The 17553-nt window shown below is 41.3% G+C and overlaps 1 protein-coding gene across 1 annotated transcript; it reads left to right on the top strand.

The window, feature by feature from the left end:
- Positions 1–500: 500 nt before the first annotated feature.
- Positions 501–17346, top strand: LOC308311517 (four and a half LIM domains protein 2-like). Its single transcript, XM_080758235.1, has 6 exons — positions 501–526; positions 10158–10349; positions 11749–11923; positions 12506–12675; positions 13736–13922; positions 16206–17346. The coding sequence occupies exons 2-6, from the start codon at positions 10194–10196 to the stop codon at positions 16355–16357; spliced, it is 840 nt and encodes a 279-aa protein (XP_080614361.1). The 5' UTR covers positions 501–526; positions 10158–10193; the 3' UTR covers positions 16358–17346.
- The last annotated feature ends 207 nt before the right edge of the window (positions 17347–17553 follow it).

Here is a 17553-nt window from a genome sequence, read left to right as displayed (position 1 = left end):
TTCAGACATGCTGACAAGAGTCAGCCTGTGCTATTAACTGATTTTGAAAAAAAGGGGGAAAACAAGTTTTCTCGTCTGGTGAAAAGCTGTAGTTTGCGCCATGGCAGGCTCTCAGTCAAATCTGGTCACATTTGTATTGTGTTTCCCCTCTCCCCAGCTCTCCTTTATGAGCTTTAGCTCCTTGCCAGGTCCTCCTTGTGTACAATATGTACTTGTAGATAACAACAAAATAGCACATTGTCTCTAGCTATTCTGAGAATCTGTTGATGACCACACGCATGCATGTAAAATCCCACGTTCCTGCATTAATTCATCCAATGATCTCAGGGCTGCAGTGTTTTTGTTGCATTCCTAGATCAAAATGTCCGGCCCACTGTATGATCACACCACGGGTCCCCTCCTTCTCTCATCATGCAGGGGCCGTACGGCTGCTGCCAGGAACAAATAAAACACGGCAGGGACGAGAGCTGGCCCTCCATACTGCTGCTGAGCTGTCTGTCTGCCGGAAGACCTTTAACTCTGACAGGTGATGATTTCACCCACTGCTTCTGTCCTCTGCTTCTATCTCTTGTTTCTGTGTACGGTTTCTATATCGGCTTCTATCTCTTTTTTTATCTTTTTCTATATGTGTTTTCATCTCTTCTCTGTTCTATTATACTTCTATCTGCTGTTTCTATCTCTATTTCTATCCATCTACTGTTTCTATCTCTGTCTCTTATCTGCTGTTTCTATGTCCGCTGCTGTAACTGTTCCAACGTTTCTATTTCTGTTCCTACCTTTGGCTTTCTCTCTGCTTTTTATCTTGCTGCTTCTAATCTTACCACTTCCATCATTGTTTCTATCTCAGTTTCAATCTCTGGTTATACTTGTCATTGTATTTTGCTGGTGGCATAGCCAACTCCTATAGGTTTTCATTTAACTCGAGAGTATAAAAACTGTGCTGTTGATTGTCAGACTGTATTTCTTTCAGCAGGTGTTTAGACAATGGCTGTTACTTGTTGCGTGTGTGTGTGTGTGTGTGTGTGTGTGTGTGTGTGTGTGTGTGTGTGTGTGTGTAGTTCATTTTGTTTACCAAATTCATACTCTTAAGATTAGTGTCATTAGCGGAACATAGTCCACAGTTGCTTTGAGGCCTGGAGGATTATAGGGAGCTAGTCTAGAGTGCTTTGACGAGTGTTCTTAAAAGGTGGGGTTGTTTGTTTGATTTGTTTTGTTTTACTGTAACTAATGAAACCCTACAGTATGTATTCAGTTGACCGCAGTCACCCAGGGCTCTGTACTAGGTCCCCTCCTTTGTTAGATATGGGACGATATAGTGTTCTAAGTGGTTAACAGGCAATTTGGGTGTCAATTAGGGATTTCTCGATCACGTTTTTTTGCTCCCGATCCGACGGGATGGGTCAGGCAAAATGTGACTATGCCTTTACTAGAATGACTGTCATTGTGTTTTCTTTTCTCTCTATGAAAGCACAGAATCATATCAAAATAATGGTGTGTTGGTTAATTAGAGTGAATACAGTTCTATACAGCTTCTAGAACTGAAGTCAAGTTGAAACTCTTAAAGAGTATCTCTCTCATTCAGAGAGAGTACTACAGACACCTATGCCATCATCATGCATGCGTGAATCTTGTTTGCGTCTGAGCATAGGCATGGCAGAGGCATGGTAACGCCCGCCTGCCTGTTATTGGTCCACCGACACTGCCCGTCTTGACTGTTCACTGAGGTGGATATAGCTATGCTGGATAGTCTGATGCGAGGTTACGCCGTGGTGGGAAATAATAACTTAGAATAACTGTAGAAGAGGCAAACTAATATTGTTTATGCCGTTTGCTTTGATGGAATAATTGATTGAACATGCACACCATAATAGGGCATTCATCAAAAAATCGATTTATCGATTTATCGATAAATTATCACGAGTCGACTCGCAGCAGCGCGAGTCGAAAGTTGAGCTTTTTTTTTCTTTTTTTTCCCCCTTTTTTCATGCGATTGTGTGTGTGGGACACGGAATGCAAAACCTGATTGGCTTACCCTGATAGTGTGTCCTGGCTTTACCAATAATCACCTCATGCGTAAACACAGAACTTAGCACAGTGGAGGGAAAAATAAGGAGAAAGGTGTTAAGACGAAAACAACAATGGCGGAGAGAGAGAATGCAGGCGAAACCAGCTCGCAGACCCCGACAAATAGATGGTCACACGTGTGGAAATACTTCACATTAAATGAAGAAAAACAAACGGTGTCATGTACACTCTGTAAGGCGACCTACGCGTACCACAAGAACACAAGCGTTATGCTCGGCCATCTCAAAAACAAGCATGCCGGTAAGGGGGATACTATAGTCGCCCAGTGCAGACGTCAATGAGCAGTTACGCCAAAAAGCCTCTATCAGACCAAAGAAAACGGGAAATCACAGGTTTAATTATAGATGTAATTGTCCAAGACACCAGACCTTTGTGTATAGCGCAAGGGAGAGGCTTCAAAGCGATGCTGAAATTTTTTGAACCGGAATACACAGCCCCGTGCCACAAAACTCTGTGGGCTAATATCAACCGAGAGAGTGACTCCGTGCGAGCCAGCATTAAAGAGGAGATGAAAGGCAGGACCTTTATGGGATTATTTAATTTTCGTTTTTATTTCAAAAGCATAATCTGGAGTTTTAATTTAATTTAATATTTGTTGAAGTTGTCTCAAGTTGAGAGTGCAGTGCAGTCAGCGCATATATTTTTTATTTTATTGTAGGCCTAATAAGCTGACGTCTTTTGTGCATGCAGCAATGACAGCAATGTGGTCTGTCTGACTGACTGAATATAATATGCGCTCTGCCTCTAATTGTCCTTATTGTTTTTCAAGAAAGAATTTCAAGAAAAGTGCATACTGTGATATGTTGCAAAGACAGATCTTTAAATACAAGTTGCTCAAGTTGAACAGCAGTGTGTCAAGTGTGGTTTTTCTCCGCGGCCTTCCCGCGGCCGAACACCCCCCCCCCCCCCCCCCCCCCCCCCGCCATAAACGATAAATCGATACGACTTCAACTTTACTGTCTGGCAAGACGACTGGGAAAAATCTCAAGTCGTTAATGCCCTACACCATAATATGATTTTATTTGGGTGTGTTCTAAAATAAAGTCTTTATTGATTATTGTGTAATTTGTTTGAGTGTGGTCTAAACTTGAAACATTATTGTATTTGTACTATATAAAAAGTTCTATTCTTATCCTTTTTAGTGTAATAGTTAAGATTAATACACGATAATCAACACTAACACTTTATTTAGAACACACCCAAATCAAATCATGGTACAACTACAACGTACGCGTTAACTAACAATATTAGTTTGGCCTCTTCTAACGAAATAAAACGTACAAGTTAAGCCCAAAGTCCGGAATTCAAAATGTACAGTAAAAAACATATTGGGAACTAAATGTACTTAAAGTACCAGAAGTACATTTCTTATATTACTCATCATGCAGAATGTCCCATTTCAAGTTTTAAATGTATATAAACTGAAATGTATAGGGCTGAAGTGGGTAATGTATGTTTTTTTTTAATAATAATCAAAAAACTACAAAGTAACTAGTAACTAAAGTTTTCAAATAAATGTAGTGGTGTAATATTTACACCAATATTTGCTTTTGAAATGTAGTGGAATAGAAGTAAAAGTATTGGAAATACTCAAGTAAAGTATACAAATACCTCAAAATAGCAAAAAATATTAAATGTACAAGTTTACCTTTGGTCCATATTAGTGCTGCCCTACTTCTGGAGTTATCTGAATAATATTTTGAGCTGTTTGCTAATGAATTACAAACATATTATTCTCAAAATAGGAACAAAACATTTCCGTTCAGTATAGGCGTCAGCTCAGATGCTTTTTTTTGCTTTTGTTTGTGTTTTATAGTTTACTCGTTCTCAATGTCTTGTCCGGGGAAGGTAACTCTGAGAGGGTGTGGGTCCTTTTGGGTCCTTTTTGGTTCCATTGGTACAGTTTAGTTCAGTGATTCTCAACCTTTTTTAATTTCAAGGACCCCCAGTTTGACATTCCACGGACCACCAATTGATGCCATTTTGTATCGCTTCAATGGAAGCGGTATATACAAGTAGATGTATAAAGTAGTATAGATGTTAAAATGTACGAGTTAGACATTTATAGCAGACTCTCTTTCCGAATAAGGGTTGTATGTGCAGTCACCACAAAGGCATATTCAAGTTGCAGATCAAACGGATGAATTGAGTTAAAATGTCCGACATATCTTGTTTCAGGGTAAGAAAAGTGTCGCACATCCTCCATTGGCGCTCAGCCAAAACTGTAGAAACGGTAAACAATGAAAGAAAGCAGGGGCTCGCAACTCACTTTAAAGGACAACTTTAGTTTTTTTCAACCAATGTTTATGTTTTAGGTTGTTATTGGAGAAAGTAAAAGATGAGTGTTAATTGTGCTGCTTTCTTTTGTTTTAGGGATTTTAGCTGTTTTTGACAGGGGGGCGGGGCATTCGAGCATGGGGCTAAAAATGTATTGTATGGCGATTTATTATTTACTATTTACTATAGTCCTACTATACCCCAATAAATGACATCTGGCCACAAAAGATCACGAGATCTACTATGTGTCAAACTGCATATTGAGCCTATGACACACAGTGTGGCTTCCCCCCAGTAGGCCTCCTTCACATTCAGTAGATCCTGTGATCTTCTGTGGCCAGATGTAATTTCCTGGGGTCTAGTAGGACTATAGTAAATAATTAAAAAAAAGAAATCGCCATAATATTTTGTAAAAAAATATTTTTTTAGCCCCATGCTCGAATGCCCCCTGTCAAAAACAGCTAAAATCCCTAAAACGAAAGAAAGCGGCAAATGAAAAAGAAATAACACTCATCTTTTACTTTCTCTAATAACAACCTAAAACATGAACCTTGGTTGAAAAAAACTAAAGTTGTCCTTTAATATGCTCCAAACTTTATTTAGCAACAGGACATAGTCCTGTTATCTCGTCTATATACTTGACAAAGACCGTAAGGTCGAAACGTTTGTATTTTTTGCCTGCCTGTCGCTAAATAAAGTCAGGAGCATCTTAAAGTGAGTTGCAAGCCCCTGCTTTCTTTCAACATCTCATGTTTGCCATGGTCACCAGATGGCGTGCTTTTGCAAACGCATTGGTTGAGACTTTGAACTAGACATGTTCGACATGAACAATACAGTAAAGAAACCTGGAGAACATACAACAGAATAGGTTGAATAATGCTTTTGTACAGTAATAACAGAAGGTGAGGGGAAACGGACAATGATCTTAACTTGAAGGGAACTTGAAAGTGAAGTCTTTGCTAAGAAAGTTTATGAATAGATGTAAAGTGTTGATCAAAGGAGTGGGTTTGAGTGAGCTCGAGTCTGGTGTGGGTTGTTTTAATGACCATTTATTTTGTTTTGTCCCCAGTCAAGCATACATAGTGTAAAATGAGGAATGGTCTGCTGGTAGTCCGTAACAGAGTTGTTGTCATGATGAAGCAGTCCGAGAATGGCAGTGTCATCAGAGTATTTAAGCCAGGTATGTGATGTAAGTGGGTGAAGGACTTCTACAGTCATTTGTGTATAGTGTGTAGAGGAGTGAGGACACAGCCCTGAGGGGCACCTGTGTTGGTAATAACAGCTGATGAGAATGCTGTACCTATTTGAACTGTTTGTGGTCTATTACTTAGAACGCTGGGACTCCAGTATAGATGAAGAGTGGAGGAATACTAAGGTGATGCAGTTTCTTGATTATGTGATGACGCTGAATGCTGTTGAAAGCAGAACTAGAAAAAAAACAGTGGCAACATTATCCGTAGATAAATCTCGGTGTTGGAGAAGGGAATGAAGGAAGGTACAGTGTGCCACATCCTCTGTATCACCGCCGCGCCCTGTATGCCGACTGATGAGGGTTCAGCTCAGCTGTGACCTGACCTGTGACCTGTCAGGATGAAGTGCAACAGGTCTGTACGTGGTTAGGTTCTGATGGGATGGGCTTTCCTGGACACCAGAATGAGGTCAAAGTGTACAGATGCTGCTCTGTTGGATTCCAAGTATGAAGGATGGTACTTAACCAATTTGTTAAATTGAGCTCCTAGACGTTCTCACTTTTTTATTTTATTTTTTTTCTATACGAGGATAATAGGATAAATAGGTTGATTAAGCCGAGGTACAGGGCAACCCAATTTGGTGAGTAATCTCTTGTATCCAGTGAGGGATATACAAGGGAACTATTATTTGAACTTGAACTATTTTTAAATCTTTTAACCTAAAAGGTTTAGGCATAAGGAGTAAGGCAAGGTACAGGGCCCCAAGTCAGCCAAGTACAGGATAATAGGTTTAACTAAATGAAGACTGTTGGAGGGGAAATTAATTAAGACTAAAATGTTCATACTATAAAGACATTGTTGTTTATATACAATGTTGTTATAATGCTTGATGGAGGAGGCTACATTTTCAAGGCTGTGATTCTTAAACTTATTTTCCACCAAGCAGGGTGTGTCTTATTAACCCATTCTGAACGGGAACCCATTTTGGTGTCAGCATCATGTTATGCTTTAGCTATTGCAAAATAGCAGATCTACAAGCTCGTAGCGCGCCACCGAGTGGCGCGCTACGAGCTTGTAGGTCTGCTATTTTTGAAAAATCGAAGAACGACTGACATTTTTTTAGAATCTGATCTCAGGTCAGAATGGGTTAATCAGACCAGTGTGTGTCCAGTGGAAACCTCGTATGAATCTGATCTCAGGTCAGAATGGGTTAAACTTTTAACAACGGGGTCCGTCCCCCCCCCGGCCCCCAGCCTCTATCCTACTGTAGATGCTCTAGTATTTTGTTATTTCTTGCACAAATGCGTCGTGAGCTTGCGGATCTGCTATGTTCGGCGAAGAGATTCAGTGAACTCACATCCATTGATTAATTTGTGAACTAAATCAATTAACTAAAATCCATTCGTCGATTCGTTTGTGAATCAATGAACTCAAATTCGTTTGAGGTTTCTGTCTCTCTTGTGTCTTCACTTTGATTTGTCCCAAGATTTCATTTCCATGGGTGCGTTAGTTTTTTTGCTTTTCTTTGAAAGTGTTTTTCCACAGCTCTCCGAGCATGACTCCAATTGATTCAATAAGGTTCGGAATGTTTTTTAACGGAGCAGACAACCGTCGGAGTGTCGCTGACGCGGCCATTTGACGCTTCCATTGTGTCAGAGTCTAAATTCATCTAAATGCTTGGAATGCTGTACTATTTGGATGAAGAATGCTTTGGTTCCTCTCTCTTTTCAGTTATACCAGTGGTAGAAAAGTTAATTTAGTCATGTACTTTAGGTGCCTTGAGCAAGGCACCTACTGTATAACCTCCAATAGAGCATGGCAGTATGGCCACATTTATGGACCCACTGAAAAATCCGTCATTCGTTTTCTTTCCATAGAGATTTACAAAAATATTTATATATAAAAAAAAAAATCTTCACTGAATCAAAGGTGTTATATGGTCATGATTCACCAGGATCCTGGGTGTCTTGATTCTCGGCTTAAAATTAGTAAATCTCTATGGGGGGAAAATGAATGGCCGATATATTTCAGTGGGTCCAGAAAACCACGGCCACAGCTATGCTCTAATTGCTTCCCAGCCACAGTGTAATGTCCAATTCATATACTCGTGTCGCGCGCCGTAGATTCAATCTGCAATTATGCTCACAGTGCATGGCCGATGTGAGCGTTGAGAAGACGGCATTCACACACTACCAACTATGAAGGGGAAAAAATCCACTGTCCCCTTTTCTTTTAATATATTTTAGGGCTTTTTGTGCACTTTTATTGATAGAGATGGTAGACTGACAGGAAATGGTGAGTGACGCGCAGCAAAGGTCGCCGGGATCCGGAGTCAATCCCGCGACACGCTTGTCAGGTGGAATTATAGCAGCCTAGGTTCCAGACGGCTACGCTATAGCCTGTCTGGGCCAGCATTGTCCCTTTTTCTTTAACTGGTGCTCCGACGAGTGAAATTAAATGAAAGACGCCCACTATGACGTAACTCGGCTAACCCTGGCTCCCATTCTAACATTCCTGTGTGTGTGTTTGTTTGTGTATGTTGGGCCTTTAATGACTTGATGCAATGTACAAATTAGTCATTATACTGCTCTTGAATGTCCCGTGCACGTATAGTCGAAGAATGTGTTTACTTGGCCCTCGTGATCTCAATGTGTCCCGAGAGCAGGTGGGCAGGAAAGTAAACCAGTACGTTCACCCCGACACTGTACAGTTTTGAGGTTACTTTTGCTTCAGGTGCTTCATGCTTCTACCCCACTATATCTCACTACTGCGCATCTTCTTACTTCTCTTAACCCATTTAGGTCTATACGGCCGATTCTAAAAACGCCTTCTAAAGCCTGACCTAAGTTTTCTGAAAAACTTCAAATATGTATATATAGCAGCCTCAATCTTTTGTAATTTTTGAATACTGTACATACTGTACAGAACCCACGGTTTCTGGTATATACTGTATTATGTCTGCCATCCGCCCGTCCGTGCATCCATCCATCCATTACTACACCACAATTAGGTTTAGATTATTAATGGAAAACATATGGTAAACACTTAAGTAAGGTCTATCCATCAACATCTTTTAGTATTTTGCAAGTCTCTCTCTCTCTCTCTCTCTCTCTCTCTCTCTCTCATAGCCTTGAAACCAGATACATCTGCCAGAAGAGGAAAAAAATGCCCTGGGCAGATATTGGCCTGGCACGCCTCAATTACATTTCGCTCAGCCCAGAGTTGTGGGTGACCAATCAGAGCGCACAATCTAATATACGCAGTGATATTAGTCTGGTCATGCCAGGCTATACTTCTTCCACTTATCTGGCAACCTGCACATTTTGAATTGTGTAGTTAGAACCACCGAGTTGATGTTTTGAGCACCCTCCGGTGGACAAAGTGACAGACTTAATTCTGTTCTTTATTTGTTTATTTATTTTATTTTATCTAGCCTTAATTCTACCAGAGAATCTTTTCGCTTTAAAATCACCATTTATGTGAATCATGTTTCTCAAGGTTGAATTAAGTTAACTTGATCAAATCAACCAATTTTCAGAGGAATTTTGGCAGCGTATTAAAGCCATTCGCCTCAAAACAGAGTGTTTGCTTGCTGCTCTGTTGTCCATATGGCAGTGAATAAAACCCTTTCGCACAACTACTAGTAGGACAGGTGCTGTAGGAGGACAGACAATGCAGCTGAAAGAAAGGAAATGGTTCCATTTTCAGATTTGAAGAAACGACAATTGGTTCAGCTGACCTTATATCAAGAAACCTGATGAGGGTAGTTTCTTCAACCATTTCCTTTTCATGTTGGCTGTCATCGTTTTGATTGATGGTGGGGGGGGGGGGGGAGCAGAGCAGCTTGCAATTAATTTCCAATGGAAGTCACCTGGTTTTGACGAGCCAAGCTTGATCCATAGCACTCTTCTGTCCCCCCCCCCCCCCCCATGGAGCAAGCAGGGATCAAGCTTGTCTCGTCAAACCACATGACTCCCATTGAAAATGCATTGCGAGCCGTGCAACACACAGAAGACACAGGAGACACAGAGAAGACAGTATTTTATATGTGACTGCAGGGGCCTTGGGGGGCTACAATGCCAAACAGGTAAAAACATGGAAGTTGAGAGGGCAGTGTGTTTTTCCTGCAGGTAAATAACACCAGACTACTCCAGTGGCTGCTGGGTATAGATCGGGACATGATGATGACGCAAAAGGAGTTCCTTTACCGTGGTGGTTTTCAACTTATTTTTTATAACAAGGCCCATTATTTACCATCATTTGATGAGATTTAGACCCAAAGCGAAAGACTTTTGTCGTCGTTGACTCGTTGGATAAGATGTTGTCCACAATTCCATGCTGTATTGATGTGGTGAAATAGGAGAGATAACAGGTAAATTCTCTATTGTGTGGACTTCTCTTAAATTAGGTAATGCCAGATGTTTACCAATAATTTAACTGTCGAGAGACTGTCAAGAGTTAAAGATCAAATAAGGGCCCATTTGGTTACAACTCTCCCATCATTTAGCTGGGGACCGTACCTGGACCACCGGTTGAAAACCACTGCTTTACTGTAAATGCTCTGAAATTATACTCACCGTCTGCCTTTGTCGTTGTCTCGCTTAGCGTCAGTGAAGCGAGAGGACCAGAGGAGACTCCAGAATGGGGGATCGCTACGACTGTGAGGAGTGCAAGGAGACCCTGTATGGACATAAGTACATCCTGAAGGAGGAGAGACCTTTCTGCATCAAGTGCTACGAGTCGCTCTTCTCCAACACCTGCGACCAATGCAAGAAATGCATTCCCTGCACCAGCAGGGTAAAGATCTTAAATTAACCATATTGATTAGCAGGGTATGCATACTGTAAATGCATTAGACAAAAAGCTGATGTTTTATGTCAACGTGTCCGCTGACATAAAATGTGGTTAGAGTAGGGATTCTGATGCTATTATTAGTAGCTCATTTCATTTTAGCTGGGGATGCCCCTGGAACCCCCTCAAGGAGACCCTGCTTTTCAGAACCACTCCATTAAACATGCTACCTGTCAACATGCAGGGGAAAGATATAATCCATGATGAACTGTGGATTGTGTCTTTTCTGTTGTTGGACCACATTCGGCATGGCTTAAGTGCTACATTGCTGAGTGGCCTGTCTCTCCAGCTCTTTGTCTTCTTCTGTCTCTCAGCCCCGGGTTACCCATTGTCTCCTATCGGGTCAGGAGCAAGAGCTCATGCAGGATAATTGGATAATTGGAAGTCATGACACAAAAGACAAGATTTTAACTGGAACACTGGAAGCTGATACAATGGGTACTCTCCTGATTGGACTGACATTGGCAACCCACTTGAACATTTTTTTTTCTATTTAATGAAAAGCTGGAGAGACGTGGAGGGACCCATGTTACTGAACAAACACTCTAATAATAATAATAATAATAATAATAAAACTTTATTTGTATAGCACCTTTCATGACATGAAATGCAACTCAAAGTGCTTTACAGAACAATGGAGAATAAAAGAAAAGCAAGGCAACGACATTAAAAAACAAGCAGTAATGCAATACAGTGAGGACATGAATAACAGAAAAAATAAAAGATCAATTAAAAGCAATGTTGTAGAAGTGGGTCTTGAGCTGAGCTTTAAAAAATGTCTACAGAGGCTGCCTGACGAAGGTACAGTGGAAGCTTGTTCCATGCCGACTGCCCGTAGAAGCAAAAAGCTGCTTCCCCGTATTTTTTAGTTGCCATTTTTTTAGGCAAAGCGAGCAGGCCAGCAGTGGAAGACCTTAGGGGGCGGTTTGGGACATATTTAGGCAGGCAGTCATGTAGGTAGGAAGGTGCGAGACCATTGAGAGCTTTATAGACTAGTAAAAGAATTTTAAAATCAATCCTAAAAACAACCGGAAGCCAGTGCAGTGATGCCAAAACTGGAGTAATATGTTCTCTCATCTTAGTTCTAGTTAAAACTCTGGCTGCTGCATTTTGGACAAGTTGTTTTCTTAGGCAGTCCTGAAAAAAGTGCATTGCATTAATCAAGCCGAGAAAAAACAAAGGCGTGGATTAGCGTTTTTGCAAGGACAAATAGGCTCTGATTCGTGCAATATTTCTAAGGTGAAAAAAGGCAATGATTACTCTCAGAATATAGAACTTCGACTTTTTAACAAAACAAAACAAACTGTTTGAAACACTTAAAAATACACCACGGTTCTTCCGACAGGATCTGTCGTACAGGGAGCGCCACTGGCACGACGAGTGTTTCCTGTGCAACAAGTGCACCACCTCGCTGGTGGAGAAGCCCTTCTCCAGCAAGGACGACATTCTGATGTGCACCGAATGCTACGCCAACGAGTACTCTGCCAAGTGCAACGAGTGCACGAAGACCATCATGCCTGGTGAGGTCCATTTATCCCTCGCCCTCCGTTCATTATTTCCCCCGTTTTCAGTAGTTTGCAACATTTTCTGGATCAGATCAGATCAGCTTGATACTCTTGAAAGTGTTCATGGTGGTGGGCGGCCCACCCAAAGTGCTCAGATGGGTGGGCCCTGTGCATTTTCAGAACATGCTTATTTTCAATGAGCAATTGGCTGGTTGTGCTCCAGTTTGGATCAATGGAACTAACATAGTATAGTTTAAGAAGAAGAAATCTGTGTTATTTTATTTATTTATTTTGGCTATACATTACATTACATACTGTATATAGCCCAAAGAAAATTGGTATGATGGAATATAGATGTGATTTTAAAAGCGAACATTTTTAATGCAAATCCAGGACGCTTTCCAGGAGTTCCCTGGAAGAAAATATTTTGAGACGGGGGTCGGGCAGCCAAATGTATTTACCACTGATATATAGCAACATATACGTTTTTCAGTTAGAAGACATTTGTATAATTGGCCTCAGGACCTTAATGGGTTAATTAAAAAAAACAGTCGGGTGTTTTAAATCTCTCTCTCTCTCTCTCTCTCTCTCTTTCAGGCACCAAGAAGATGGAGCACCGGGGAAGCAGTTGGCATGAGGGCTGTTTCACGTGCCAGCGCTGCCAGCTGTCCATCGGCACCAAGAGCTTCATCCAGAAGGAGAACAACAACTACTGCATGCCCTGCTACGAGCAGGAGTTCGCCCTGCAGTGCGTCCAGTGCACCAAAGTATGCAGCGCTCTTGACTGTCCATTATTCTTGTCTAGTGATTCTATCCAGTGGTTCTCACAACCACTGGTCCAGGGACCCCCTCCTTGAGGGGGTTCCAGGTTTGTCCCCAGCTAGATGATGGCGAGTTGGTAACCAAATTGGACCCATATTAGATCTTTAAAGGTAGAGTAAGTGATTTCACTTCATTCAAATATCACTTATTTTTTTGTTTTGTTGTGATAATCCTCTCTACTATAGAGTGTGCTGACCATATAAGGAGTTCCTCCCTGTCCCCAGTTAACCCCTGGGGGTCAAAAAACCTTAAGTTTCGTTTTTGACTCTCTATCCTGATTGGACGAAGGCTTAGGTCCCACAGCCAAAAACGAAACCTACGGTTTTTTGAGTGAAATCACTTACTCTACCTTTAACTCTTGTCAAATAAAACCAAATAGACCCCTCAGGAGTTCAATAATTGTTAAACATCTGGCATTACTTAATTTACAAGAAGTCTACACAACTACAGAATGTAGAAGAATTGTTATTTTATATCAAAGTTTGCCTGTTATCTGGTACCACATCAATACAGGAGAGTGAGAGAGAATCCCACAGAGATCATGTAATCGGCTTGTGCTCCAAGTTACAATTTTGTGTGCTCCTTTATTTGCTCCGTCACTTCCTGTATCTTGTGAGTTTCTCTCTCCTGATTGGATCCACTACAATTATTTGTAGATTTTTTTATATTACAAACACACTAAACCACTTCAGCCCAACAGTATATATACATTTCGGCCATTTGAAAATAGCCCATCTACAAGCTCATAGATCAGCTATTTTCAAATGTACTATATATATATATATATACACTTATTCTTTTAATACATTTTTAACTTGTAAAACGTGACATTCTGGCTGCACAATGGGTACTTTGTGGTACTTTTAAGTGCATTTTGATTTACTAAAGTAAAGTTTTATAATTCCGGGACTTTTATGACTTCTAGGCTATAACAGAGTGTGTCTATACATTGCAGCATTGATATACGTTTACCTAAATAAAACATTTGACTGCTTGTACTTGCAGCCGATCACCACTGGAGGAGTGACGTACCGCGAGCAGCCGTGGCACAAGGAGTGCTTTCTGTGCGTCGGATGCAAGCAGCAGCTCTCCGGCCAGCGCTTCTCCTCCCGAGACGACTCCGTCTACTGCCTCGACTGCTTCTGCAACCTGTTTGCCAAGAAGTGTACCTCGTGCACCATACCTATCAGCGGTAAGCTTACGACACCACCCAGACCCTTGAATGCTTTGTTTACCGGCGTCCCCTCTCTGTAGTAGAACCCCCTCCCCCCCATTACACCAGTAAGACGCGCAAACGCGGGAAGCGAACGCAGCTCTCTGTACATATTTGGGTTTTGGACGTATAGCTGCTTTGGGGACTCCTTATATGGTTATGGCTGAGTCATGGTGACGTAATCACTCAGCTCCATATATGGGCACAAAAGCGGGACAGACAGACACACAGACATGATCTGCTAGGTCTCATAGTAAGTGCTCACTGCGTTCGCAATCACTGCGTTCGCAACTAAATGTACTTGTCGTAAATAGATGACCTGCACCAGAATTGGGAATCTATACTTTAACGGAATGTCCAGGTATACAGCTTGCAGTCCACCCCAGAAATCCATCTCCCGGGGGTCTAAATAGGTTTATTTGGTATAGGATCCCCATTAGGTGTGTCCTAAAGCACCTTCCTGGTCTATAGGAGAGCGTTGAAACGGCCCCGAACGCAGGGGGGAAAGACTTCCACGTTCTAGGTCAATACTGCAGAATAAGTCTCTCCGACCCTACTTTTGGCTGGCGCCAAAAAGCCTCGGCGCCAGTGGCACGTACAGCCCAGAGGCTATGGAACCAATTACTCTATTTCCAAGGTGTGATCTTGATTTGGACGGATCAGTCCTTTTGCATCAGTGCAGAAAATATAATGGGTGCCATAAAGTCCTTAAAATAAGCATGCTTTAGATTTTCTCCTCGATCATGTGTTTCCTGTCTCCCCTCCCAGAGCGTCCAAATCAACATCCATTAGATGATTATTACATTATGGTGATCAGGAGGCTATTTAGTTTGTTCCTGTTTGGTTTTGAGCAGTAGCTGGGGGGGGGAAAGTAACATTACCAGTACATTTACCCAAGTAGACTATAGGACTTTGACCTAATGCAAGTGTTTCAAATACTGTACTTTTACTCCTCTGGTGTAGTTATTTGACAGCTTTAGTTACTATAAGCCCATTTAGATTATTATTACAAAACATGCATTAACCAAATAAATAACTATATGTTATACTTTGGTTATTGGAAAATAGCATTTTTTTTTAAATGCTTTTGACAAGAACTTGTGCAGTATGCCTAATGGGTACTTTTACTTTTGGTACTTTAAGTATATTTTGGTGCCACTACTTACTTTTACAATACGGAAGCAGTAGCACAATGTGAGTATTCCTTTTTTTTTTTATATTTAGGTAATAATACTATTACAGTTTACTTAAGTAAAAAAACAAATCTGAATACTTGCCAACTGGTAATCATGAGTCTCTATAGTCGAATTCCAATACTCACATTTATTCCTCCTCGCCTAATTCCTGTCCTTTGGCTGCCAGTGTTTTACGGAGAAACCGGTGGTGACCATTATGTGACCATCTTGTGGCCTTCATTATCATGAATTGAATCTGTATACTGTACTTTGATCTTCTGTATTAGTCCACTAGCCAGAATATGAACCCGGAACATGTTGAGTACACCAATGTTTTATGTTAGAAATGTTGAGTATGGGTCCCCAGGATGTAAAATAAATGGTAAATGGTGCATTTATATAGCGCCTTTATCCAAGGCGCTTTACATAGATTGTGCATTACATTCACCCATTCATACACCGATGGCAGCGGAAACCATGCAAGGCACCAACTAGCACATCGGGAGCAATTAGGGGTTCAGTGTCTTGCTCAAGGACACTTCGACAGTAACTCTGGGGGAGCCCGGGTTCGAACTGGCAACCTTGCGGTTCCCATCCAGGCACTCTACCCCTGAGCCACCGCCGCCCCGATGTAGAAATTAGAATGCTAATTTGCATACTGTATGTTGATACAATTATATCATTATTATATTTTCGCAATTGGCATGATATGTGAACATACCATTAACAACCTATAAGGTTGTCATGTCACTATGACTCCATAACCATATGAGTTTCCAATGCAGCTATGGTTATGACTCCATAACCATATGAGTTTCCAATGCAGCTACAGCCAAATATGAAGTGTGTAGTCTTTAACCTCAACGTGTCGTCAAGGCATCCGCGCAAACAAATCAGCTCTAGAAGAAACACTACCATTAATGCAGTTTGGCTTGATATTTGTGACTAAATATGGCACCGGCCATACATACTGTCCATAGTGAACAGGAACGAAATGATTTCGAGTCACTGAAACGAATGATAATTCCCCAACACCATGGCTTACAGTATGTGTTGCGTTTCCGGCTTGGGGTTTGTGTGTTTTCAGGCCTGGGAGGCAGCAAGTACATCTCGTTCAACGATCGCCAGTGGCACAACGACTGCTTCAACTGCAAGAAGTGCGCTGTGTCCCTGGTGGGACGGGGCTTCCTGACCACCCTCGACGACATCATCTGCCCCGACTGTGGCAAGAGCGCCTGAGTCGCGAGGCCTCGTCACCCACGCCCGCCAAGCAAGCAGGACGCCAGGGTCCAACCTTAGCTTCCACATGACCTTCAGCAGAAAGTGCATCTCTCTGGCTGTCGTTTTTCTTCTCAAGTCAAAAGTTTATGGTTCTTTCTTTTCTTTTTTTCTCCTTATCAGACTTGTTCACAGGAGATATTAGTTGTATGCTCTGATGAGAACGCGGGTATATTTATGTCGTTGCTGTCGATCAGAAACCTTGTATCTCCATATCCATATTTAAACTTTTAATGTTTTCTTTTGTTTGTCAATTAATGCGGCACTTTCTCATACAAGAGTGTCATGTAAAAGAAGAAAATATAGCCGATTTACATGCTCACACCGTGTCTTTGTGACTTTGCGAGCTGGAGATTGGCTATTTTCCACTTTTTATAAAAGGTGAAAGTGGGTTTTCAAATATTTAAGAAAGTATCCATATCCTGAACTGTTTTTGGTAACTGTTTTGGACATGCAAGGTTTTCACCCGAGGGCAACGATAAAGGTTGAAGATGGTGACTAATTTAATAACACAATTCATTAGCTAAGCTGTGCTTATGAAACAGTATGATTTAATTTCCTGGTTTCCTGGATCTACATTTTGGTGACCCATTTGGATCTGTAACTCTGATAGAGTTCAAATGGAACCAAATGGACTCATAACATGTCCATTTGTAACTCTGATAGTGTGCAAATGGATTCATATATGTCAAAACGGGGGTCCTTGAGAATCCCTGAACTAAAGTAATACTGGAACCCTGATCTGCCCTGTAAAGTGTTAATTTTACTTGGAGAGTACAAGTAAGGGTCCCACAATTGGTTTAACTTGTATAGGCCTACACTCTTTGAGTTACAGACCTTTAAGGGTCTATTTGGTTACTTATACTATCAATAATTTAGCTGAGGACCCCTGGAACCCATTCAAGGACCCCTGTGGGTCCCTGGACCCCACTTTTGTAACCACGGATGTAAGCAACAGCCTTTAACCATAGTGTTAACCTGTTCATTCCTGTGTTGTTTTACCAGAGATAATGTAATTCAACTAACATCATTGATTCTGCTTTGAAATCTATTGGAACGTAAAGCCTGTATTGTTATAACATTATAATAAAGATTGTTGTGGCTTCTAATGGCAAATTATTTGTATTCTAAATTTCTAATTCAACCACTATACCCAA

The sequence above is a fragment of the Protomyctophum bolini genome (genome assembly GCF_963924005.1).
Source record: "Protomyctophum bolini genome assembly, chromosome: 24".
NCBI classification, from domain to species: Eukaryota; Metazoa; Chordata; class Actinopteri; order Myctophiformes; family Myctophidae; genus Protomyctophum; species Protomyctophum bolini.
This window is presented reverse-complemented; position numbering and strand designations above follow the sequence as displayed.